Source organism: Sus scrofa, chromosome 2, assembly GCF_000003025.6.
Source record: "Sus scrofa isolate TJ Tabasco breed Duroc chromosome 2, Sscrofa11.1, whole genome shotgun sequence".
Lineage (NCBI taxonomy): Eukaryota > Metazoa > Chordata > Mammalia > Artiodactyla > Suidae > Sus > Sus scrofa.
The window spans coordinates 106,554,821-106,582,240 of record NC_010444.4 but is presented as its reverse complement, the minus strand read 5'-3'; the positions used below and the strand labels follow the sequence as shown (position 1 = coordinate 106,582,240).

General features: G+C 35.3%; 1 protein-coding gene across 2 annotated transcripts; it reads right to left on the bottom strand.

Moving 5' to 3' along the window:
• On the bottom strand, window positions 329-26,999 carry FAM174A (family with sequence similarity 174 member A). Of its 2 annotated transcripts, XM_003123804.4 has the most exons (3): window positions 26,317-26,999; window positions 13,788-13,922; window positions 329-1,220 (listed from the first exon to the last, which is right to left on the bottom strand). In XM_003123804.4, the coding sequence occupies exons 1-3, from the start codon at window positions 26,751-26,753 to the stop codon at window positions 1,217-1,219; spliced, it is 576 nt and encodes a 191-aa protein (XP_003123852.1). In that variant the 5' UTR covers window positions 26,754-26,999; the 3' UTR covers window positions 329-1,216. The 2 variants fall into 2 exon arrangements, with proteins under 2 accessions (XP_003123852.1, XP_005661615.1); XM_005661558.2 differs by lacking the exon at window positions 329-1,220 and having other exon boundaries at window positions 13,784-13,922; window positions 26,317-26,901.

Here is a 27,420-nt window from a genome sequence, read left to right as displayed (position 1 = left end):
AGTATTCCAGGCAGAGGTTTCTCCATCAGCCTTAGCCCTGGAGAAAAGACAATGAAGAGCAGAATCACAGTCCATAACATATGGGCAGCATGAGTGAGAAATAAATCTTTGCTGTAACCCACTGTGATCTGGGGACCATCTGTTACTACGTTATGACCTAGCCTATCCTGACACACACATTTAAATTACCTCCCAGGCTCCTGCAGGCAAAAGAGTTAGTGACCCATACTTTGCCTATAAGTTCTTCTCTAATTTTTAGAATGTGAAAAACTGATGCTGAATAGGGTTAAATACATGTTCAGAAAATAATGAAGTCAATCTCTATATCTAGGTCTGTCTAACTCCAAAGTCTATGCATTTATTTTAATTCCTTACACTCTTACATCATAATATGACAAGAACATTTTCACAGTAACTTCTGTTTCTCACAATACTGTACATAAATGGTTTTGAAATTCACTGGTTTCTGAAATATCTAATCAAGAGTATCATAATTTAATAAAGAAGTTAAAATAGAACACTTTTTGACATATTTTTCTAGAAATCATATAAAATACATATGTTAATGTGATTCTATATAGTCTAGGGTTTATTTTGTAAACACATTCTGTCTGTACTACTTTCAAAGAATTTTAAACCATATTTATTGTTGTGCATACAACTCAGACATTTTTAATATTTAAGAAACCCAAATGCAAAGTAATAAATTTGGCTTCTTTTCCCCACAAAAATGGGAAATACATCTTGGTAAAGAGATTTTTAAATTATTTTTACACACCACTTCGTTGTTGGGATTTATAATCCAAAAGAAAAAAACAAAACCAACCAAACAAAAATAAAACCTTAACCAGTCAAAAAAATAAACCCCAAAACAAAATCCAAACAAAAACCCCAACACTGATTAGTATATAAAATAGTTTACAATAATAAGGTAAGCAAGAAAGAAAAACTGATCAGAAAACACCCTGCTTTTAAGTAATCTTCAGACTTATATTACAGTACAATTTACTCCCAACAACTCTGAGCCCATTAAGAGCACTTCTATACAAACACATAACAAAATGATAGAGTATTTATTGCAACAACAAATTAAGGTTATCATAATATATGTAACTTAAATACCCCCCCATTGATAAAGTGGCTTCTTATTCCTTAAATGTAGAAATTCTGCTCTTCATTGTAGAAAGATGAAGTTCTCTCATCAAAAGGCACATTCTTATCTGCAAGAAAAAATACACTATAAACATTTGTCTTGGAACCAATTTAAGGACATTTTAAGATATTTCCAAAGATTTGGAGTGCCAGGAGGATAATGAAAATATTTAATTTAGGAAAATTATAATGAATGGCACCAATAAAACACATGATAACTTTGTATTCATTATCTCAGGTACTATTCTTTAAATTATAATTCTAACTTTTTCAAAGGGGTTTTATATATAATTAGTGTAATTAAAGACTATTTCACAGTCATACTAAAGTGATATCCTTACATAATCATTCATAAATAAGTTCAGTAGGCTTAAGTATATAATATAGTTGTTTGGTTTCTATAAATACAATTCTTAACTGATCCTATTTCTAAACCTTTAGAAATGAAGATTAATTGTAGCTGCGGGCCTAGAAGTATATTCAGTGAAACAGAAAAAATGCTTTTAATATTTAAAATACAGTTACAATTTATCCATATAGAAGATAAGATTTTCTATAAACCATACAAAATAGGTTTGCTCATTTTCTTACCTGACTAGTTTATGGTAATATGAGGTTATATTTTTATCCCACATATTTTTTTAGACATTAATTCTAATTATATATTAGGCTTTACTGTTATTTAATCCAAACCACAGCTTACAAGAAACTTTTGCTTATAAGAACCATTACAACCAAAAGCATTTAGTTCAGCCAAAGCCAAAGGTGTATAGATTTTACTAACTTAAAAATTTTTAAAATTTTGGTTTTTGGGGCCACACCCATATGGAAGTTCCCAGGTTAGGGATGGAATCACAGCCACAACTGCCAGCCTATGCCACAGCCACAGAAACCTGGGATCCAAGCCACATCTGCGATCTACACCACAGCTCAGGACAATGCTGGATCCCTGACCCCCTGAGCAAGGCCGGTGATCAAACCCAAATCCTCATTGACACTAGTCAGATTTGTTTCTGTTGTGCCACAATGGGAACTACCCCATTTTTTTAAAAATTATAATTGATTTACAGTGTTCTGTTAACTTCCAGTTTTATATATATATATATATATATATATATATATATATACACACACACATATATATATACACACACACATATACATTCTTTTTCTCACATTATCCTCCATCATGTTCTGCTGTAAGTACAGTTCCCTGTGCTATAGAGCAGGACCCCAATGCTTATCCACTCCAAATGCAATAGTTTGTATCTACTAACCCCAAACTCCCAATCTATCCCACCTCTTTCTCTTCCCCCTTGGCACACACAGTCTGTTCTCCATGTCCATGAGTTTGTTTCTTTTCTATAGATAGGTTCATTTGAGCCATATATCAGATTCCAGAAATAAGTGATATCATATGGTATTTGTCTTTCTCTTTCTTACTTCACTTAGTATGAAAGTCTCTAGTTCCATCTATGTTGCTGCAGATGGCATTATTTTGTTCTTTTTTATGGCTGAGTAGTATTCCATTGTGTATATATACCACATCTTCTTACTCCAGTCATCTGTGGATGGACATTTAGGTTGTTTGCATATCTTGGCTATTGTGAATAGTGCTGCAATGAACATATGGGAGCATGTATCTTTTTGAATGAAAGCTTTGTCCACATAGATGTCTAGGAGTGGGATTGCTGGATCATATGGGAGTTCTATATTTAGTTTTCTGAGGTACTTCCATGATGCATTCCATAGTGGTTGTACCAATTTACATTACCACCAACAGTGTAGGAGGGTTCCCTTTTCTCCACACCCTTTCCAGCATTTGTTATTTGTAGACTTACTAATGATGGCCATTCTGACTGTTGTGAAGTGGTACTTCATTGTAGTTTTGATTTGCATTTCTCTAATAATTAGTGATGTTGAGCATTTTTCATGTGCCTGTTGGCCATCTGTGTTGAGTTGCATGAGTTGTTTGCATATTTTGGACGTTAAGCCCATGTCAGTTGCATCATTTGAAACTATTTTCTCTCATTTTGTAGGTTGACTTTTTAAGGTTTTTTTTTTGTTTTTTTATGGTTTCCTTTGCTGTGCAGAAGTTTGTTAGTTTGATTAGGTCCCATTAGTTTATTTTTGTTTTTAATTCTATTGCTTTGGGAGACTGACCTAAGAAAATATTTGTATGGTTGATGTCAGAGAATGTTTTGCCCATGTTCTCTTCTAGGAGTTTTAGGGTGTCTTGTCTTACGTTTAAGTCTTTAAGCCATTTTGAGTTTATTTTTGAAGGTGGTGTAAAGGTGTATTCTAGTTTCACTGATTTACATACAGCACAACTTGCTGAAGAGACAGCTGTCTTTTTCCCATTTTATATTCTTGCCTCCTTTGTCAAAGATTAATTGACCTAGGTGTCTGGGTTTATTTCTGGATTCTCTATTCTGTTCCACTGGTCTGTATGTCTGTTTGGTACCTGTACCACATTGTCTTGATTACTGTAGCTTTGCAATAGTGTCTGAGGTCTGGGAGAGTTATGCCTCCTGCTTAGTTTTTGTTCCTTAGGAGTATTCTGGCAATTCTGGGTCTTTTATGTTTCCATATAAATTTTTTGGATTGTTTGTTCTAGTTCTGTGAAAAATGTTTTGGGTAATTTGATAGGAATTACATTCGATCTGTAGATTGCTTTGGGTATGTCCATTTTAACAATATTAATTCTTCCAGTTCAGGAGCATGGAATATCTTTCAGTTTCTTTGAATCCTCTTTAATTTCCTTGATTAATGTTTTATAGTTCTCAGCATATAAACTTTTCACCTCCTTGGTCAGGTTTATTCCTAGGTAGTCTATTTTTTGGGGGGGAAGCAATTTTAAAAGGTATTTTTATATTCCTTTTCTAATATTTCATTGTTAGTATACAGAAATGCAACCAATTTCAGAATGTTAATCTTGTATCCTGCTACTCAGATGAATTTGTTGATCATTTTTAGTAGTTTTTGTGTGCAGTCCTTAGGGTTTCCTATCTACAGTATCATGTCATCTGCATACAGTGACAACTTTACCTCTTTTCTTCCGATTTGGACACCTTTTATATCTTTTGTTTGTCTGATTGCTGTGGATAGAACTTCTGATACTATGGTGAATAAAAGTGGTGAGCATGGGCATCCTTGTCTTGTTCCAGATTTTATTGGGAAGACTTTCACCTTTTTTCCACAGAGTATTACATTGGTTGTGAATTTGTCATAAGTGGCTTTGATTATGTTAAGGTATGTTCCCTCTATACCCACTTTGGTAAGAGTTTTGATCATGAATGGATATTGGATTTTATCAAATACTTTTCCTAAATCTTTTGAGATGATTATGTGTTTTTAACTTTTCTTTTGTTATGTTAATGTGGTGTATGACATTGATTGATTTGCATATGTTGAACTGTCCTTGTGACCCTGGGATGAATCCCACTTGGTCCTGGTGTGTGATCTTTTTTATATGTTGTTGGATTTGGTTAGCTAAAACCATTCCCACCTATCCCCCCATATACCTTAGGGAGTCTGCAATCCAAACTATCACAGCAAAATATAAATCCTGAACCAAAGTAGTAAGTAAGCATGTTTTTTTAGTAGATCAATTTCTATATGAACAGAAACTTGTGATTCAACTGTTCCATGAGAGTTTTCATTTGATAGAATTAGTTTAGACCAGATCAATCAGTTTTGCTCTAGGACTGTACTGTCCAACACAGCAGCCACCAGCCACATCTAGTAGTTTAAATTAAATTTTCAACTTAAAATTCAATGAAATGAAAAATTCAGCTCTTCAGTTACACTAGTCACATTTCAAATGTTGAAGAGCCACACAGAGCTAGTGGCTATCAAATTAGACAGGGCAACTCTAGACCATGTGGTCAGATGAGAAAATAGCATTACCCAACAGAATTTGATGTTACATAACATTTGGTAAAATCATATACAAATTAATCATGTTCTTAGTCAACAAGGATATTGTGATGATAAATGGAGCAAGGCAGATTTTCTTAGGTTCAATGTCCACAGAAAAGTAAAACAAAAAAACTACATGAAAGTTCTCTTTTATTACCTGTTTAAGTAACAATAAAAATAATAGTTCCCTTTAAGTGGATTAAGTACAGAATATTCTACTAGTAACACACCACTGGACATCTTTAAATAGTAATTTCTATCTAAAACTTAGCATTAGTACTTTGACACATTCCTATATGTATTCTATTAGCTTTAAATAACCTTAGTGTTTATTCTGATAAAATATTATGCTTCATATTGAAAGCAGTGATTTAGAAATTAGAACAATCTTCAAATTGATAACTGTTTGAATAAGATCTTCTTACTGAGAGTTTCTGGTTAGACATATATAAAATCTGCTTTCTGATTCTGATATGCTTATGTTAAAATTGAGAAAATCTTTTCTGGCCAAGTAACATTGAGCACAAATATAATAAACACATATAGTAGAACAATAAATTTAATGAAGTGCAATAGAAATGGTTAAAAAAGAAAATTTAGGGTATTTATGTATTTATTTAGCTTTTTTTAGGGCCGTACCTGCAACATATGGAACTTTCCAGGCTAGGGTCGAATTAGAGCTGCAGCTGCCAGCTTACTCCATAGCCACAGCAACACAGGATCCCAACATCTACACCACAGGTCATGGCATCACCAGATCCTTAACCTGCTGAGCAAGGCCAGGGATAGAATCTGCACGCATCCTCATGGATACTAATCGGGTTCATTTCCACTGAGCCACAAAGGGAACTCCAAATTTAGGGTTTTTAAAATTGCATACTTGGCCAACATTACTAGAATATCCTTGAAGTAACAGAACTACTAGCTTCTAAAAGCTGCTACCAAGGTTGTCAAAATGTCCTTTAGTATATATCATTAAAAAATAATAATTACTGTTCAGCAGAAGTCAAACAGAAGGGCAAGAAGGTATTATTTCTACTTGTTTTGTGTTGTAAAACACTATTTAAATATGTTTATGAGATTAGTTTTGAGTATTTCCAAAACAGTGGTTTAAGAGAAATGAAGGTAATTTTTAGTTAATATGTAGCTGTCTTTGATTTCTCATTGGTTTTTCTGAGAGAGCTAAAAAGTTCCACACAGTTGTTAAGGCACTGATTTTCAGTTTTATAATTCCTTTTGAAAATATTTCATTAACCAAACAAAATAACTTATCTTTAATATACAAAATTATGATACCAGTAGCAAATTCAAGAGAAGATATAATCACTAATCTGTTGAGCTGTTTTTTTTTTCCCCACAAATCTACAAACTTTCCCCATTTAGCTGCATTATATCCCCAATACTTAATGTACTAGACATAGTGGTCATGACAGTTAATTCCTCAATATCCATTCATCTCCAAATGATAATTCCAAACTAATCATAAGAGTTACACTTTTCTTGCCAGGGTTTAGTTTAAAAATCATCACAAAACCAGTGATAGGGAAAACAAAAACAAAGCTCTGTTAAGAGATTTGAGGAAACTTTTCTCATTCCCAAGAAACATAAAATATCTGGTCCCTAAGTGCCACTGAAAATGACTATTTTGGGCATGATCATAGGAACTGCTGACACCATCCTATTATTGGCCCAAACATGAAGTTCACACAGTGGAGACAATCAGAATCAAAAAGATTACAGAAAATAGAAGCTGGAGCCCTGAGGTACCATGCCTGAAGCTGACATCGGTTTTATCTCATTAAACTGTATACTAGCAGTTTCATATGGTTCACTGTGATACAAAGAAATAGTGAAAATTATTACTACAAATATTAATCACCAACAATCACTATTAAAATTTTGCTGCATTAAAAGCCACATTAAACACACCCCTCTCAGAAAGAGCTGACTACAAAAGGATAGTTTTATACTGTGATTAAATCATAAGCAAGGACAAATTTACCTCTTTGGAAATAAATGACTTGCTTCCTGTTATTTTGTGGACAGACCTGGAAAATGAAGATGAACTAATTTTTAAAGCTCTTAAGGAAGCATCAATGAGAGGTGATCCAACAAGAATCACCTACAGTTATATACTATAAACTAATATGATTCTGCCCTGAGGTTGGCAAGGTAGGCAAATAATAATATTACATTCCTAATTTGGGGGGTCCTCATCTGAAAACAAAGAAGAGCGAGTGTCAGCAGGGAAGACAGGACAAACAGACTTTAGAATTATTCTCCTTATAGGTATAAATCAAATAAACATTTTAAAAATGGAATGAAATTGCAGCAGGAAGAGAAGCTTAGAAAACTTAAACTCTCTGAGCTTCAGTTTAAAATGAGAGCAATAGAAACTACTTCTCAAGATGGTCTTCATGATTTCCTTGTAGATGTTAAGAAGCCTAGAACAGTATCCTAAGTGTCCCACACTAAAGTAGGTATCTGTTAAGAAGTGATTATTATAATGATACCTATTATAGTCTGTTACCCAACTCTGTCCAGGTTCCCCCCGGCCCAGTGATAGGATCCCTGCCTGATCTTATCCCTCTGAAGACATTCTCTCTCCCACTATCATCCATTACCTTAGTTTCTTCTATCATTTATATGACTGCTCAGGGAAGCTCTTAATGAAAATCTTTGAGGGCCTAGGAAGACCTTGTGATACACTCTCCATCTAAGTATTGATTTTTCCCTTTTTTGGGGAGCAGAAAATGGCACTATTATTAAAGTGAGTCACACAATAGGATCTATGCAAACAGCCCCTGACTTAGGATGGTTTGACAATGATTTTTTGACTTTATGATGGTCTGAAAACAATATGCATTCAGTTGAAACTATACTTCAGGTTTTGAATTTTGATCTTTTCTCAGGCTAGTGCAATAATACTCTCTTACGATGCTGTGCAGAAGCAGGGAACTGTTGTTCTCCACCATCCATGGGATCATGAGGGTAACAAATGATACAATAAACCATTCTGTATTCATACAATCAATCTGTTTTTCACTTTCAGAGCAGTATTCCATAAATTACAAGAAATATTTAACATTTTATTATAAAATAGGCTTTGTGTTAGATGATTTTGCCCAACTATAGGCTAATGTAAGTGCTCTGAGCATGTTTAATGTAGGCTAGGCTAAGTTATGATGTTCAGTAGGTTAGGTGTGTTAAATCCATTTTCAACTTAATGATACTTTCAATGGCTTTATCAGGACATAAACCCATCCTAAATTGAGATAGATCTGTATACATCTCTTCTACAAAATATATTTGAAATGTTGAATAAATTGATGGGTAACAAAGGTTTAATATCTAATATCAAAACTGGAAGATGAGAAAGTCCTGCCCATTGAATCTACTTCAAATTAAGTAAGAGAGTTTGGACCATATGTCTTACCAGAAAATAACCTCTGAGTTACAAAAGTGATAAGAATATAAACACACCTCTACCCACATATCTTTGAAACTGCTGTTTATTGGCAGAAGAAAAATGAGTTTACCTTCATCAAAGTGAGAGTTGGAAAAAGATAGCCCTGTGCACATAGACCTTGAAAAAAAAAAAACCTTACATAGCATGACTTCCAGGAGATACTGTTAGGTGCACCAAAAAATATGAAAGAGTATACATGATTTGCTACCTCTTGTGTAAGAAAGAAGAGAAATAGGAATTCTTCTGTGTTGTAGAGGGTTAAGGATTAGGTGTCACTGTAGTGGCCTGGGCCACTGCTCTGGGGCAGGTTTGATCCCTGGCCCGGAAACTTCCATGGGTTGTAGGTGTGGACAAAAAAAAAAAAAAAAAAAAGAAGAGAGAATAAGACATACATATTTAAACCAACTTTTATCAAAAGAACCAAAGAGGGATATACCAGAAAATAATGAAATTGATTATCTATAGTGGGTTGAGTGGGAAGAATGGAGTGGAAGGGAGAGAAAAGAGATACTTCTCTGAGTGTATCAGAGTGAGCATATATTTAAAAAATTTGTTGGTATAATTTTTACTTTTGGAATCATGTTAGTGTTCTTCATATTAAAAACAAACAATAAAAATTGGAAGAGCAAAAGAAATTTAAAATAGAAGCAAGCAAACAACTTAAATTATATTTCAAATGACTACTATAATGACACTGAAGAGAGGGGGAAAAAAAGAACAAAGCCAAATCACTTGAAATACCTGACTACCCTCAGTCTCAGGCTTGATGAGGTTGTGAGGAGAAAACTGCAAACAAATTCCAAACTCTTCTTAGTAGGTTTGTTTATTGTAGTGCTATAGGCAAAGTGGTTCTAAGACTCTATTAGTTTTATTATAAGTTTGAGCAAATAGGCAGAGGTGTTGATGTTGTTGGGTGCAAGTATGTTGTTGGGAGCAAGTCACAAGGGCACAGAAACCAGCTTTAAGAGGCTCCCACTGGCAGGTACATCAGTGAACTATAAACCTTTGAAAAAAGAGAAAATCATGATTCAATATTGCCAATAAGTGGAGAAAGAGAGAGAGAGGGAAAAAGAAGAAATGAGGGTAAGCTCTTGCTTACAGAACAGTGTCAATGCTAACTGATAAATAAGGAGGAAACGCTGAAGCTGGAAAATCTTTATTTTGTAACTAATATAGTGAAGGCAAGAATCATGACAACTGGGAATTAAACCTAGGGGGAAATTTTGATAAGAAGCAGAATATTTTCATGATTAAAAAACCTCTTTGTTACTTCCAAAGGGAGAAAAAAAACCAGGCCATACTGGAGAAATTAGACAAAACTTTAAAGTGGTGTATCACAATCACCTCTGCTAATGAAGGCCAGATGGACACCATGTGTCTCCAGATACAATATCCTGAGAAGGATGTAGAAAGATCTATGTAGAATTTCTGCCATACCCTGAATGTAATTGTGAGGAAATATCAGAACATCACTTAAACATAAAATGTGAGGAATGCATTCTTCTGTATCTGTATTATGAGAGGCAAACAGAGAACACAAGAGAACAAATAAAATGTTAAAGACGGGTAATTTTAGATAAAAACTTTGGGATATCCTTTATACTACTATTTTTATTCCTGTAACTTTTCTGCACATTTGAAATTATTTCCAAAAAGGTTTTTTAAGTAACACATGAATATATGCTCTTTGAAGAAAAAAAATCAAACAACAGAGATAAATAGAAGGAAAAGTGAAAGTGAAAATGAAAATGAACCATCAACCCCTCAATCTCAGGATTATTTTTTTTAACTTTTTGTTTCTGTTGCTTTAATGTGTCCCAAGCACACAGGCCAGTGCCAGGCATTAAATAGTTGCTATATAAATCAGCTACCTCATCATTCAATTATTGGATGAATGAATGAATGAATAGGTAAGTTCAGGTAACAACTGGCAGTTCTCCCTACTTTATTTTGACAATAGTATGTTAAAGTTTGTTCTAAGATTTTTTTTTTAGTAAATGGTGTAATACTAAAAAACGCAAGATGATTTGATTATCAGTATCACTGATAATCATCATCATCTTCACCCCGAGACTTGCTTCTCTGTTGTGATTACCATTTCTCTCTCTTTTTTTTATAGTTTAGTTTTTCTTAATTTACTATTTAATTTTTTTTATCATTTATATAAAATACATATGTATTTTCTACTGTACAGCATGGTAAAACCCAGTTACACTTATATGTATACATTCTTTTTTCTCACATTACATGTTCCATCATAAGTGACTACACAGAGTTCCCAGTGCTACACAGCAGGATCCCAGCCAAGGGGGAAAGGGAGGGAGTGGGAGGGACTGGGAGCTTGGGGTAAATAGATGTAGAATGTTGCTATCTCTCTCTTTTTCATCTTCCAAACATAATACCTAAATCTCGTGGTAATAGCTTTCAAAGTCTTTTGAATAATCTACTCCTGTCTATTTCTCTTCCTGTCACCTAGTACAGGCCATCCCATGGAGGTGCATCATCTAACTGGTCTTCCCAGTCTTCCTCCTTATCTTACTCTCCTCCAATTTATGCACATTAATCTTCAAAACACAGCTTTGATTATTTGCCTTAAAAATATCCAAGTGGCTTTTTGTAACCGGTCAAATAATTTCTAACTGATTAACATGGATCACAATTTGGCTTCTGATTCTATGTTTAGCCTTACCCATAATTCCCCCTTTGGCATTAAAAGTTCAAAAATCATTCATTCACCCATTTATATCACACATATTAATATAATAATTAATATCTATTTAACGTCGTTTAGTGTTTGCAATACACTATATTTTCTTTTTCTTCTGGTACTCGGTGTCTCCAGATCTGTAACTCCCACCCCTATTTCCACCTTTCATTTAGCTAATTTTTAGTCATGTGTTAAGTCTCAATTTACATGTTGCTTCCAGTAGGCTTTTTGGAACCATCCATTTCCAATTAAGCATCTTGTGCCCCAACTGTATGTTCTCATCCCACCCTATTTTTATTTGTTCTCTGTTTAGATAACTTTGATTAATGTTTAGCTCCTAAAGAAATGCAAGATTCATGAAAAGCAGGGAATAAGAGAGGGATAAGTATGAGACAAAGGTCTGATGAGACAGGATACAAATAAAAGATGGCTACAGGTAATTCTATCTCATGGTAATTGTCCCCCCCTTCTCTATCCTCTCCTACCTTCCCTAGTTCTGTCCCTGTTCATCTCTCTTAGGCCACTTGTCCCATAACTATAAAAGGTATCCTTCTACAACACAGATCTGATTATCTGATTACATTCATTCCAATCAAATACCATCACTAGTTATCTAATTACAGCAAGGTAGTACCAAACTCTTTGAAAGATTATATAACTTTTATATTTCCCTCAAAACAACAACAAACAAACAACAACAAGCCAAACAAATGAACCTTGAACATCTCTGTGACTTGACACAGCTGACCCTCGTGTACAGTGACTTGCGTATATAAATATACATGCACACACAACAGGCTGCATTCCAGACATTCTGCTGCTCATATTCCCTCAACAAACTACCATCTTTACAACTACTAAACTCTGAGTAGTTTCTACTGACATAGCAACCTTTGTCTTTGGTCGAGCATACTTGAAGTAGATGAAATGGGGTCCAGATTCAGTTCCTCTTTGGAAACAACTCAATTTCCTAAGTCAACAACTTCCTTTTTGGTCTCCTTTTCTGTGTAGAAGAGGGACCTCATATGCATCTAGCTTTTTACTTTTATTTATTTATATATTTTTGTTGTTTTAGGCCCACATCTGTGGCATATGGAAATTCTCAGGCTAGGGTTCAAATTGGAGCTGTAGCCGCTGGCCTACACCACAGCTCACGGCAACACTGGATCCTTAACCAGGATCCTCATTGTTACTAGTTGGGTTCATTACTGCTGAGCCATGATGGGAACTCCCACATTTAGCTTTTAAAAAACTACAGATATGACACTTTTCAATACTATAAAAACTTTACAGAAAATTAAAAGAAAATAATTGTATAAAATGTGAGGCTCCACCCCCTATGCCATTCAATGAGCACCTTCTGTAGGACGAGCCTGAGATGAGAGAAATGACCAGTTATTCCTTCAGTCAGTGTCAGTTCCCAATTGTTACAATTATTCTTACTTTCATTCTAGTGTGTAAAGATAAGTATTACACACAGTGGCTACTAAATGCATGCCAGCAACCTCATCTGGTCACATCTAAAGAAGCAGTTAACACCTGACAATATTAGACTCAGTGGAGATTGTACAATACTTAGTAGAAAATTTAAGGGCTTTTAGGGGGTATATTTTAATGTTCTAAAAAAATTTAGAATTTTCTAAATAAATACATTCTAATGAATTTTATTCATGTTTATTTTCATTAGCAGACTAAATCCCTAATGAACAAATATAGCTGTTTTCTTCATGATTATATGTCTAGTTTCTAATATTATTTTAACTGCACAATTCACATTTCATGACTGAATTACCAGCAACTAAAAGCCTCTATCTGTCATACAATTTAATAGTCTGATTTTTGTTGAGCTTTCTTAACCCCCATATTTCTGTGCTCTGTGTATTTATACCTGATTCTGGACTGCAGTTTTGCTTCACCCAAATAAGTCCTCCTCTTTTAAAACATAGAGTGGAATCTTTTCCTATTGAGTAGAATATTTCCTCCTTTTCTCATTCCATTTGCAATGAAATAAGTCTATATCTATGTAGTTTTGTTTATTCAAATCTCTTAGGAAAGATCTTAACACTCAGTGAGAACAGATCTGAGAATAGACTTTATGGCCACACTATCACAACACAGACTATTAGTTGCACAATTTTGTCACAATTTGTAAACACCATGTACAAACAGAATAACCCAGACTAAAATCAAAATATTTTCAGAATGCGAAAAGAAAATCAAATTTTCTAATATTTCTTTTTCTCTCTCTCTCACACACACACAGTTAATACATATTATCAGTATGTAGCAGTTAAAAGGACAAAGCTCTGCAAGATCTACAATAAAGATTTTTTGGGGGTGTGATATTCTATTCTTTATATCTATTTTAGGAAAACAATGCAAATGGGAGCTATTGGTTGCGTAGCACAAAGAACTTCATTAAACAGAATGAATAAAATAGTTTAGGATAAAAATTGTTGAATGAAATTCTACTTTATTTTTTCAATTTACTTGTCAAATTCCCTCCTGATTTATGGAATTAAATTGCTTAACCCTTACCTTCGAGGATGATTGGCATCAAACAGTGTGTTATCATCATCCTCATCATCTTGTTCTAAAGGTGTCAATTCCATGTTTTCTATGTTAGTGTCCAGAACTCCATATCTCCTAGTCTTTCGGTTTCTTCTTCTCATTCTAGTAAACAGAACATATTAATGAATAAAAATTATTGCATGGTATAGATTATCTTTATTTTATATTTATTCATAAAGTAAAAATAAATTATCCCTCTTTCTGACATCAGAAACATTCAATGTCATAATAGTTCCATTTTAGAAATGTAACAGATTTACCACCTAGGATTATTTATTAAATAAAACTAACTCCTTTAAGTTTGTGTGCCATCATCATTTCTTCTATTTGACATACTTTCTTCTCTGTCAGCTTATAATATTGACAGATAACCCCTAAAGTCTTAGTTCTGATACCATATTTTTACTGAAGCCTTCTATTCCACCCTTAATTGTTAATCTGTATATCTATCAAGGTGTCTCATGATTTAGAGCCCTATCTTTTTCTCTCTCAAGTAACTTGTTCTTTTCCTTCATATAATTTACCCAGTCAGCACTTATATGTATTATGTATATGTTCATTTGAGTGTTCACATTTTCCTGTCTCTCCCACTAAGTTCCATGAGGAGAAAAACCCTGTGTGTCTTGTTCACCGTATTACTACTTGGTAGCACACAGTCTGATGAAGATGTACCCAAGTGACATCACATTCTATTTCAGTGATCCTAACTGACCCTGATATCAATGCCTCATTTGCCTCCAATGCAACACACAGAAAAATATGTTTTATACAAGTATCTACGGGGATTTAAAAACAAAATAGAAGATACTTCAGCAAGTAATAACAAATAGGTTTACCTAAATTCTGATTCACTCTATGAGGTAATAAGTATGATAAGGGATACTACTACTACAGCACTAAACACAGAGCAATACGAGCCTCTGTAATATATACTATATGTGTGACAAATACAGACACACACATTTGAGTCTTATTAAGCATCAGGCATTGTGCTAGCTTCTGGGTATGAAGTATCTAGCCTAGTGATCCAAATTTAGAAAATATTACTAACCCTCAGCAAAAAAAACAGATAATTTCTACTAATCACTGCCTATACATCTATCTACTTATCTATATGCCCATCCAAAGATGGAAGAAGAGGAAACAGATGTGTAAGTATAGAATTTAAAGCTACAAATAAAAGCAATGGGAGAGTGAATACTAATATAACTAGCAAAAATGAGGTAGAATTGGTGACAGTAGGAAGTATAAGGTAGTCTTTTTTATAGGGTGAGAAATTACATGTGTTTAGGTTGTTAACTTTACGAGTATATATACATGTGTGCATGTTTCTGTGTATGTGTGTGCATGCTCAAACGCACACGTACCTCACAGAGACCAGATTTCTAATTTTTTCCTATAAAGGACCAGATAGTAAATATTTTACACACTGTCAATTACAGTCTCTGTCACACATTCATTTAAATTTTTTTGGTTGTCATTTTGATTTTTTACAACCAACTCTTTAAAAATGTAAAACATGTTCTTGGCTCACAGGTCTTAAAGAAACAGGTCAGCAGACCAGATTTGGTCTATGAGTCAGTTTGCCAAACTCAGGTTTAGACTTATGAAAAGTAATTACCTGAAAAACTAAGAACAGAAATGATTAAAGTGTTGAGAGTGGAAGTAGAAATAGAAAAGTACAGAAGAGTTATAGTTCATTACTGGTCCTTTTGAACACATGATCTTTTAACATTTGCATGCATAGCTTTGATATAGAAAAGTGAATACACAAGAGTGAAGCTCTGTGGCAGCATAAGTTAAGAATATTCAGAATTATAATCTCTTCTCTTCCTTTTTGCTGGTCTGTTGCTCAATTTTTTAAACCATATGGTTTCCAAACATTCTGGCATTTTCAGTATGTGAAATTATTTTTGAAAATAAACCAGATTCTTCCAGGTCATATATGTCAAATAATCACTATGTTAAAACGAGGTGGTCACTGCCAGTCACAGGATACCTTGCCATTCTTTAAAAAGGAAATTATATGAACATGGAGGGTTAAGGACCTTTGACATTTATTTCAGCTGACACTCTTCTCCACTTTCAGGGTCATTCACATACTTTGAATGAATTCCAAATCTTTAATGAGTGGCTAATCTAATCTGCCCAATAATGCTAGTTTCTCTAGTTTCCTGTAAATATTTGACTGCATTGGTGTGAGCACATTATTATTTATTCTAGCTTATACTGTCTTTTAGTATGTATATAAATACCACTGTCTGAACATGAATCCAAGCTCTTTAATAAGAACCTATTTCATACGCTAAAACAGTGCACTTTCAGGCACCAAATACATAGGGGAATACAGTTCAATTAAAATGAATTTAACATTTTAATAAATGTTACTAATTCATAGAATAAGTAAAAAAAAATACACCCAGAATATTGTTAAATAAAATTTAAACTTAAAATGGAATCTCCCTAAGAATGTCTTTGCTAAGTCCAAAGATATATGCAATGATGGCTATATAATTCTGACAGCTTTATGGTCATAAAAACATCAAATATAATAAAATGCATCAATATGCAGTTATCTTTCTCAGAAAAAGCCAGAAAAACTTATAAAGCTTTAAAATTATTGGGCTAATTCAATGAACCATCTACTTAAAATTAATAAACATTAAGTGCAAAATACAATACAGATAAAAATATATCGACATTTTAAGTAAAAAGCTACTTCCATCTTTTAATATGCAGTGTACATTATTTTTAAACAAAATAATAAAGGAGGATTTAAAATTCGTGCAATTTTAACAGCTATGGTTCTTTTTCTACAAATTAATGTTTTCATTAAGTTCATGATGCCCAAACTTGTCTATGTCTATTAATAATTACATACATATAATTATAGACATGCACACATTTCTAACCAGACATAGTAAATGCGTAATTGGAATCTAAAAACAAATTTTTTGTTAACAAAAAAAATTTGGGACTTTATATATAAATGTGCAGAGAAGAAAATAGGGAAGCAAAATAGGAAGGCAAATAGGAAGAAAATAAGAAGGCAAATAGGAAGGCAAAATAGGAAGGCAAAAGAAAATAGCAATATGGTTATTATATTGAATTATACTCATTCATCACAATGCATTCACAGGTATATGATCTTGATCAGCTACCTTCTAGGTATTCAAGGATTATTCAAATACTGGTTTAAGAGAGATGCAGATTCCTCAATGTTCCATTATACTCAGGTTGGTAAGAATTATTCCTATTTAAATAACATGTAAAAGCTACAGCAGAAAAATACAACTAAAAACTAAAAATAAAACTAAACTACTAAAGTAAGGTTGATAAAATTTTATGTAAAAATGTATGATGCCATATAAAATAAACACAACAGAATAAAACTCCATTTCGTTTTACTACCCAATGAAAAGGAGAAAACCGATCAATGTAACCTGCTATAACTTTCTGTACTAATCTGATTTTCTTATTTTAACTGGATGCCTGCAGGGCATTAATATGTAAGGAATTATCTACATAATATCATTTCTTAATTTCTTCTATTACCCACACAAAACTAGTCTGGGGAAGGAATATATTTAGTGTATATTTTATATGTATACACTCTCCTATGTGATGAGGCATAATGATAAAGCAGAGTAAATATAAATAAAGGTACAACTAATGATACAGAATTTGTTTGCCTTGACTATTTTTGGCAAAAAAGTAAATTAGTGACTAAGAGTGACTTTGGAATTCATTTTTTTTTTGCACTGAAACATAAATAAATAAAAATTGGTGAGCCACAATTTTAGTTATGATTTTCATGACAAAATCCAACCTGATATATAACATACAGTAAACTTTTTTAATCTTAAAATTACTCTCATTTTCTTCTCCTATTCCCAGACCTAATCCATCATTTGAAATGTCAAATTTTCCAAGAAGCAGACATCAACAAGAGATGAGTTTGTTAGAAATTAAATCATGTCCCTCTCCAAATTTTTATGTTGAGATCCTAACCCCTCAGAATGTGATCTTGATCAAAAAAAGGGTCCTCACAGAGTCATTTGAGTTTAAATGAAGTCATCAGAAGGAGCCCTACTCCAACCTGACCTGTATCCTTATAAAAACATGAAATTTGGAGACAAACATGCATGCAGAGAGAACATGAAGTGAACATGAAGATGGCCTTACCTAAAGGTCAAGGAGAGAGACTTGGAACAGTCTGCTCAGTTTGTCATAACAAAGTGCAATAGTCTTGATATCTTGAAGCCTTGATCAACACAAATTTATTTATCACCATTCATAAGTTTGGGAAGACCAAGATAAAGGCGCCTGCAAGATAGGCTTCATTCTAAGGCTTCTCCTCTTGGCATGTAAGGCAGCCCTCTTCTTTGTGTGCACAAAGAATCAGAGAGCATTCTGGTGTCTCTTCCTTTTCTTATAACGGACCAGCCCTACTGGATGAGGGTGCCTCTCTTATGACTTCATTAACCTTTATCACCTCCTCACAGATGCTATCTTCAAACATAGTCACATATGAATTTTGGAGGGACATAAACATTCAGTCTAGAATATTCCCTCATAACTCTCAGAAGGAATCAACCCTGCTGATACTTTGATTTTGAACGTGTGTTCTCCAAAATTGTGAGATGAAAAAATTTTGTTGTCATCCAGTTTCTGGTACTCTGTTACAGCAGCCCTGGCAAACTAATATAGTGTGCAGGAGATTACATTAGGGTAAAATGTAATCTGAAGGATAAAGAGGGAGGGAGCAGGAGAACATGAGAAAATCCTACAGAGGGTGATACAGCAAATCCTACAGAGGGTGATACAGCTCTGACACCTGTGAGAGTAAAGAAACGATGACAGGGTAAGAAGAGCAGTCCAGTACGGTGCAATTCTGAGAAAGTTCTCATCAGACTAACGGGATGTCCTTAAACAAAGGTTGCCCATTAGAGAGGGGAAGGACCAGGTTTGACTACACTCAATCACTAACTGGAAAGAGGTCTAGGAATCACAGGTTCAGGCCCTGGCATGGATGCTGTGATAGATCCAAAGCTGTGGAAGCTAGACTGTCCCTGGAGCAGGGTCTCTTAAAGGGAGGTTTGATAAGTGTACCCCGGTGGCTGCCATGATCACAAAGTCCTATTGATTGTACTTCCTGAGAATCATTTAATTTCCCTTACAGTGCTCACCAGTGCTGTTATCAATTGCTTTATTAAAATAGCTTCATAACTGTCTACCTCTATCTACTCTGGTAACCCACCAACCTACCCTCTGTCCTCTAAAATTTCCAGTGGTTTCCTACTGCTCAGCAGTAAGGAATGGTTCTGTAATATAGCTTATTAAGTTCAACAAAGGATGGCTTATACTTTTCTCTCTAGCCTCATGTTGCTCTTCGCTGTACATTCTACTTCTCTTTCTAAACTGCAGTGATAAAGCTTTCCCTCATTTCCTCATAATAGGCATGCTTTCTTTGTCACTGGCCACCAAAATATTGCTGTTACTGCCTATCCAACTACAGGGAAGGCTTCCCTAATTAACCCAGTTAGGTCACAAACACACACCTACATTTGGTTTCACATCACCCATGTACATCTTCTTTAAAGTACTTATTAAAAGAGTGCTTGAACACTTACGTGTTACTATCTGTCTTCCCTATTAGAACATTAATTTCATGGGAAGAGTAAATAGATTTGTTCTTACCAGCATGCCTATAGCATACAGGGAATGGCATAAGGCAGATGCCTAGTAAATATCTGCTAAACTAACTGAAATATACAGATTCATAATATATTTCACATTTTCTTTGTATAACAAATATACCAACAATTTTATATGCAAATCATCACCTCTGGATAAGAGAAGCCTGAAAGAACATCGTTTTCAGAACCAGAACAACAAAACCTAAGGGAGCTGGCCAATTTTTCAATTATAATTTAGATAATAGCCTTCTAAATCTGGACATACATGCACACGAAGTACGAGAATAATTAAACATATTAAACATGTATTCGGATATATGCCCAAGAGTGGGACTGCTGGGTCATATGGTAGTTCTATGTATAGTTTTCTAAGGTACCTCCATACTGTTCTCCATAGTGGTTGTAGCAGCTTACATTCCCACCAACCATGCAGGAGGGTTCCCTTTTCTCCACACCACCTCCAGCAATTGTTATTTGTGGACTTATTAATGATGGCCATTCTGACTGGTGTGAGGTGGTATCTCATGGTAGTTTTGATTCACATTTCTCTAATAATCAGTGATGTGGAACATTTCATGTGCTTGTTGGCCATTTGTACATCTTCCTTGGAGAAACGTCTATTCAAGTCTTTTTCCCATTTTTCAATTGGGTTTTTTTTTTTTGCTGTTGAGTTGTATAAGTTGTTTGTATATTTTAGAGATTAAGCCCTTGTCAGTTGCATCATTTGAAACTATTTTCTCCCATTCTGTAAGTTGTCTTTTTGTTTTCTTTTTGGTTTCCTTTGCTGTGCAAAAGCTTTCAGTTTGATTAGGTCCCATTGGTTTATTTTTGCTTTTATTCTGTTGCTTTGGGAGACTATCATATGACCCAGCAATCCCACTATTGGGCATATATCCAGACAAAACTTTCCTTAAAAAAGACACATGCACCTGCATGTTCATTGCAGCTCTATTCACAATAGCCAAGACATGGAAACAACCCAAATGTCCATTGACAAGATGATTGGATTATGAAGATGTGGTGTATATATACACAATGGAATACTACTCAGCCATAAGAAAGAACAAAATAGTGCCATTTGCAGCAACATGGAGGAACTAGAGACTCTCATACTGAGTGAAGTAAGTCAGAAAGAGAAAGACAAATACCATATAATATCATTTGTATCTGGAATCTAATATATGGCACAAATGAACCTTTCCACAGAAAAGAAAATCATGGTCTTGGAGAATAGACTTGTGGTTGCCAAGGGGGAAGAGGAGGGAGTGGGAGGGATTGGGAGCTTAGGGTTAATAGATATAAATAATTGCCTTTGGAATGGATTAGCAATGAGATCCTGCTGTGTAGCACTGGGAACTATGGTCTAGTCACTTATGACGGAGCATGATAATGTGAGAAAAAAGAATGTATACATGTATGTGTAACTGGGTCACCATGCTGTACAGTAGAAAAAAAAATAATGTATTGGGGAAAACAAAACAAAACAAAACATGAAACATGTATTTGCTCTAGCACCTCTAAGATACTTAAGATATTTTAGGTAGAGTAGCCTCTTGTTTTAGCCCAGGTGATTCTCATGTGTGACCTAAATTAAAATCAACAGTACCAAATTTGTATCCTGCACTGTGGACCTTCATTTTTATCTTCTGGTTATATAAATTTACTATATTGTGACATGTAGTTATCCTTCACTTATTCACTAAACAATTGAAGTTCATTCTTTCAAAGGCAAACTTTTGTTTTTCTATTAAATTCTCAGTATTCTACATGGAGCCATATCCAATGCTAGAGCTATCCTTGCCTAACTATACAGGATAAAATGAGTTCACTCCTTTATCTGAAGGATTATTATGATTATTCCATTTTAATATAAAGTAATGGTACTATCATGAACCATTGACCCTAAGTTACAGACTACGGTGCTTCTGAATCCCTCTGGCTTTTTTTTTTTTTTTTTTTTTAGTTATTCTTGAGTCCTCTCTTTTGTCCTAACAGTTACCAAGCTCTGTCACCATCACATCCTTGACCAAGTGCAGCACTAAATAGAAAATTCTCTAACAAGCTATCCTGCCACTGCTCATCTCTAGTACATGTTCACTGCTAATACCTAAAAGTTAAAAAAAGAAAAGATCAAATACATGTTCATCTGTGTTCAGGGTACTGAAATGTTGCTTTCTCTGATAGACTTCTTTTCTCACCTAGCTCCCTGTCACTCAGCGCATACAATCAGTTCTTGTGTTTAGATTTGTCTCCCACTTGATGGTATTCTGGTGGGTACCTCCAAGTGAGGTAAACCCAAAGTAAATATCATAGAGCTTAGCTATGAAGTGTCCTTTACGAAAGTGCAGAGCTCATAGCTCCCTTGTCATCTCTCCTCTTTGTCTTTACATGGATTTCTTAGTGTTCTCTTTTAGGCCCTAGAGCCTGACCTGTTAAGACTGATTTCTCCTGAACTCCACCTCTCACAGCTCAGCATGGGTTTATTTTCCAACCAAATTTAACATCTTATTTACAAACTAGCACCTCCCAGGATTCATTCTTTCTTGCTCTTGAATGGCTTTTTGACCAACACTCCAGCATATTTCTCTTACAACTTCCTTTTTACCCCTTACTCCTCATCCAATCTCTAGCCTTGTCAGACCTAACCTCTTGCTGATTATATTTTCAGGTCAGATACCACCCGACCTGAGTATGGTATGGGAGAAATATTACAAAATATTACTGTATTACCCCTCCGCCCGTATACATTACAACTGCAATTCTAGATACAAAAATTTTCATTAGTAATAGTTACTATTTATTGGGTGTGCACACACGTCAGGCATTGAGCTAAGCGTCTTACAAGCATTACCTGATGTAATCTGCACAACAATCCTTTAAGTCTCCTCATTCTAAACATAGAAAGTCAGAGCTTAGGAAAAAAAATAACTTTGGGACAAGAGATGGTGGAGCTAGGATTCAAATACAAGAATTCAACTCCCAAGTCTGGGTTCTTAAACATTAAGCTAAATGTTAAGCTCTTCGTAAAGATTCAAAGTAAATCTAACCAAGGTCCAAAATTAGTTACCATTCTTCTGATCCCTAACCCAATGACCTTACATTATACCAGATGGATATACTGCTCAGTGAACTGCATTTTCTGATTCATCCTTTCACAGTGAAAAAGTACTAATTTGGTAGTTACTTGCAGTAACAAGCACATTTGTATTCTTCTGGTTAGGTCACCTCTTAGTTTTGATCACTGGACAGAATCTGCTTTTAATTTATCCAAAAGGAAACTCTCTTCTTCTGCCTTAACAGAATAAATATTTTGTTTAGATAACAACTGAGCCGAGCCCTAAGAGACATATCATGATCAAAATAACCGTCACAAACCAATTATGAAAATATAACTTCCCTTTTGCCAGTCATTGTCTAGGGCTAAGTAGATGAGGAAGTTGAGGCAAATGAAATAGAAGAGGATACCTCAAGTAGCAGGGTTTCTGGAAAAGATTTTTTTCCCTGATAAAAATGAACATAGGAAGAGGAGGCTTCATTTGAAGCCCTCTCCCTTCTTTCCTGTTTGAGATACTATTGTGTGAGAACATAATGCTGAAAGCTGCGGCAGCCATCCCAGGGTGAGACAAGGATGTTTTTGAAAAAGCCAGAATTCTTGGTAATCTCATAAAGTCACTGAACCAGGCCTGGGCCTGCTTAAATTCATAAGAAACAATAACTACAAAATAACTACAAAAAGTGGTTTGCTGATGTGCTGAAACAAAGATTTCCTCCATCCTTTGGGATAGCTAACAGGGCCCAAGTTAGAGATCAGGGTAAATAGTCTCAAGAATTCACCCCAGATGAATATCAATGTCTAAGTGTTGCATAACATGAAAAAGCAGTTCATATGATAAATACTGCTTAAATACAGAAAATCCTATGATCATATGTACTCAACCAAGAGTACACAGCTCATATCTGGGATTCGAGCTCAGAGAATCTGACTTCTCATAAGGCTATACTGAAAGGGGGTCAGGATAGTATAAAGGGATAGAAATCAATAGAGGAAAATTACTCAAGAATTAAATGATTGGTAACAAATTCAGTTAAACTATTAAGAATAAAGACCTTCATTTTGCTTTTACCTTATTTATAATCTTATATAAATGTTTATTGCCATTGATTTTCTATCTTCATTTCTATAAAGCTTGGAAGGGTATAGTCTTTTCAGTCTCATTCTGTTGGTAACTCACTAACATGGTGTGTTAACAGCCAAATTCTGAACCAATGGGTGAGAAAAACTGGACTCTAACTAGCATCTAATACATTCATTCAGTCCAAGTCCTAAATTCAGTTGGCCACCTGATGTCCAAAGCTTGATTGATGCTAACAATGTGTGGGCAGTGTTTAGAAATTAGACTTTTTGCTTGCTGATTTTAGGATGAAAATCATTCATTTTGGTGAATGCCCACTTTGACACCCCCCCTTCCAAAATATGTGTGATGGCACACCAGAATCATTTATTTGTTCCAAGAGGGAAGAATGGACTAAAATCATTTCATTAAATGACATGAGAAAACACCAAGAATATCTCACTTGTAAAATGCTTGAACTCCATGAAACATCCATATTGTTTTGTTTTACTCTAATTCAGTTATAACAAATATGTAACTAGAAATAACTTGGGAAATATTCCAAACAGCAATTAGATCACCTCTGTAGAAACTGGAAAATATATAGAAGGAACCAAGTAGGCTTTCTAAGATTAATATATAGTCTTTATGAGAAAAGACTCATTGTCCGTCTTATTCTCTACTATATTCCCAGTATAGAACAATGTACAAAATATGGTAGATGTTGAGAACTATGTCTAGATACTCATGTTGCAACAGAAGAAAGGGTGGGGGAAAAACTGTAATTGTAATGTATACATGTAAGGATAACCTGACCCCCTTGCTGTACAGTGGGAAAAAAAAAAATATGGTAGATACTGGTGTTTTTTCTTTTTTGATAGTAATAGCAAAACTCAACATGAGGTGGTTTCTTAAAAGTTAGTCGCACTGTGGAATTTGAAACTACATCAATGAATTTGAACCTATAAACCTATAAGAGAATATATTACTTTGAAAATAATTCTTACAGATCCCAGGAAGAGGGCTCAGAGAGCCCTCATACCCTCCAGGGTTCCCTGGACCACATGTCAAGAACCACTGGTTTACATAGTACTTTTAAAATTAGTTATTTAAGCCAAGGGATGTTGGTTTTCCTTTCACAAGATAATAAATAGATGTTTAAAATGAAACTTTCAATTTAAATCTATTTTAAAATATATATGAAATAGTACAGGTAGGCAATCATATTAAAAAATGTGAATTATTTTCTAAAACAATAAACCTCTGCATTCCTGTAAACCTACACTCTATAAAGGAGGAAACTAGACAATGTTTCCTCAGCTCTTCTCTTGGTTGGGTCTTCTAACACTGAGGTCTTGACTTCGCATGTCAACCCTTCAAAAAGGTGGTCCCCAATTAACCTAAAGAGGCTTTATAATAGATTTTCCAAATCAGTCTTATTACATAGAATATTTTAAAATGATTGGTGCCATAATATAACTTCACTTCAGTAACAATGGAATGTGTCAAGTAGAGCTGCTTATAACAATAACAATATCACTAATAGGAATTTTTAATTCCTTTTCTACTTGATAAGGCATTAAGGGGAGTAGAAAAATAAGTGACAGTCATCTACATTTATTCATAACCTGGTACAACATAATAACCTGGTTTACTTAATCAAAAGGTTGATCATAGGTTAAGATATAGAAACTGTGCTAATGGAAAAAAAAAATTCAAACAAAGCAAACAGTGGATTGTACAATCACAGAAGATTATTAGATCCCTCAGGACACCAGTTAAATCACTTTACCCTTCTGGGTCAGTTTCATCATATGTAAAGTGAAAGATGTCATTAAGTGTCCATATCTGTATGGAATCTGAAATTCAGATAATTCTACAATCTAACATTCTGTAGTAGGAATAGGCTCAAAAATACTCATTTTGAAAATTAAACTTCTGAATGATTTGGGATTGCTATTTATAGATGACTTCATTTTAGAAAGGTTTTTTTGTGTGTGAAATATCAAATTTACTAATTTGATTTACTAATTCAAATTTTTGTAAATTTAAAATCAGATATACTTAGTTTTGTTAGGATATTAAGCATACGTTCCAATATTAAAACTAGATCATATTTATGACATTTTTTTCCCCTTTGATGCATAGGTAACAGTTTTCCATCTTATCATGCAACTAGTAACACTTCGCTTTGGATTACTTTGTGGCATGCAAAATGAATACCTAGATGTTTCTAATAGTGACTATGACAAAGTCATATCAGTGACTATTAGTCACTATTAGTGACTGTCATACCAAATTTTCACTTTCCCAGATCAAAAAAGGTGGAATGTATAAAACTTCATATGGTACAAGAAAATTATTAAGGTGACGGATTAAAAGCCAACACTAAGAAACTGCTGCTAAAAGAACTTTTCTTCTTTTACATTTTATAAAATACTATAATAAGATCATTCCGTATTACCATTCAGTTACTCATATAAATATTGATTTAGAAATTGGGTACTAATTTATAATTTATAAATGAAAGAGAGAAACACTTGGTGGTCTAAATTCTCCCAAAGGTACCACAGGTTTTTAAGACAGTTATCACAGGTCTGCACCCATGATACTGGGGGCGGGGAGAGGGCAATGCCAGGTCACTCACTGGGCCTGCAAAGGAGGCTCATCGAGGCTTCGCCTCACCTGACCGTCCTGACGACGAAGTACACCAGCACCGCACCACTCACCACCATCAACACGGTCAGGGCCCGCTGGGTCATGGGCTTGTCGCTGGGGTTAGGGCTCACAGCAAGGACGCCACCCACTGAGCCTTCTTCCCCCGCCTTCCCGCCTGGGTCGGCAGCAAGCTCCGCCCCAGGAAAGCTGCCATTGCCGCCCTCTGCGCCCCGTGGTCCTGTGGCTTCGGCCTGAGCGCGGCCTGGGGACTGGGGAGCTGTGGGGCCAGGTGGCAGAGGTTGCAGGGTCCTCGGCCCACGGTCTGGAGGCCCGGGATCCTGCGCGGCCTCAGCCGCCTGCAGCAGCACCGCCAAAGGCCCTCTCAACTCTGGCAGTAGTAGCAACAGCAGGAGGGCGGAGGCGAGGAGGTGGCTGAGGCAGCAGCGATAGTGCGTTGCCTTCATCGTCCCCGGACGGCCCTCTCACCACGTGGGAGCTTCGGGGCCCACCGCCCTGGCTCCAGGTGGGACCATGGGAGCAGCGAAGAACGAAGAAAGGGTGACCAAATCCCGGGCTAAGGCCCGCCGCAGCAGGTGGCACAGGCGGCAGCTGCTGCAGCTGCCGGGAGAACCGGAAGTTCGTACATCTCAGCAGCCCTGCTACTAGGGACGCTTTCGGTTGCTAACATGCCAGGGACGGCGCCTTTAGTGACGTCAGGCGCGCAAGGCCACTAGCGCAGGCACCCTGCCTGCGGGCCAGGGGAAACCCTCTGTGGTTGGTTCCCTAGTAACAAAGTAAACAAAAGAGAGTAGTGTAAAATGTGCAGCAACACTTTGCATGAAAATACTTTAAGAGATTGGAAGCTCCTAATTTGAGTTCGTTTGTGCAAAACTGCAGATATGCAGCTTATTGTTTATTAAGACCGCTTTGACGTTTCCCTCAGCTCAGGTACAAATTTTATACGGCTTTCTTCCTTAGAGCATTGATGTTAGAAAACTTGTAACTGTGCATTTATTTTCTGTGTTTTTGAAATATAAATCTTTAAAACGGTATTGGTGGTGTTAATATCCAGGGCTCTTTATTAAAGAATTAGGAGCCATCCTTTTGAAATGTCAACAAAGATAGCACTAG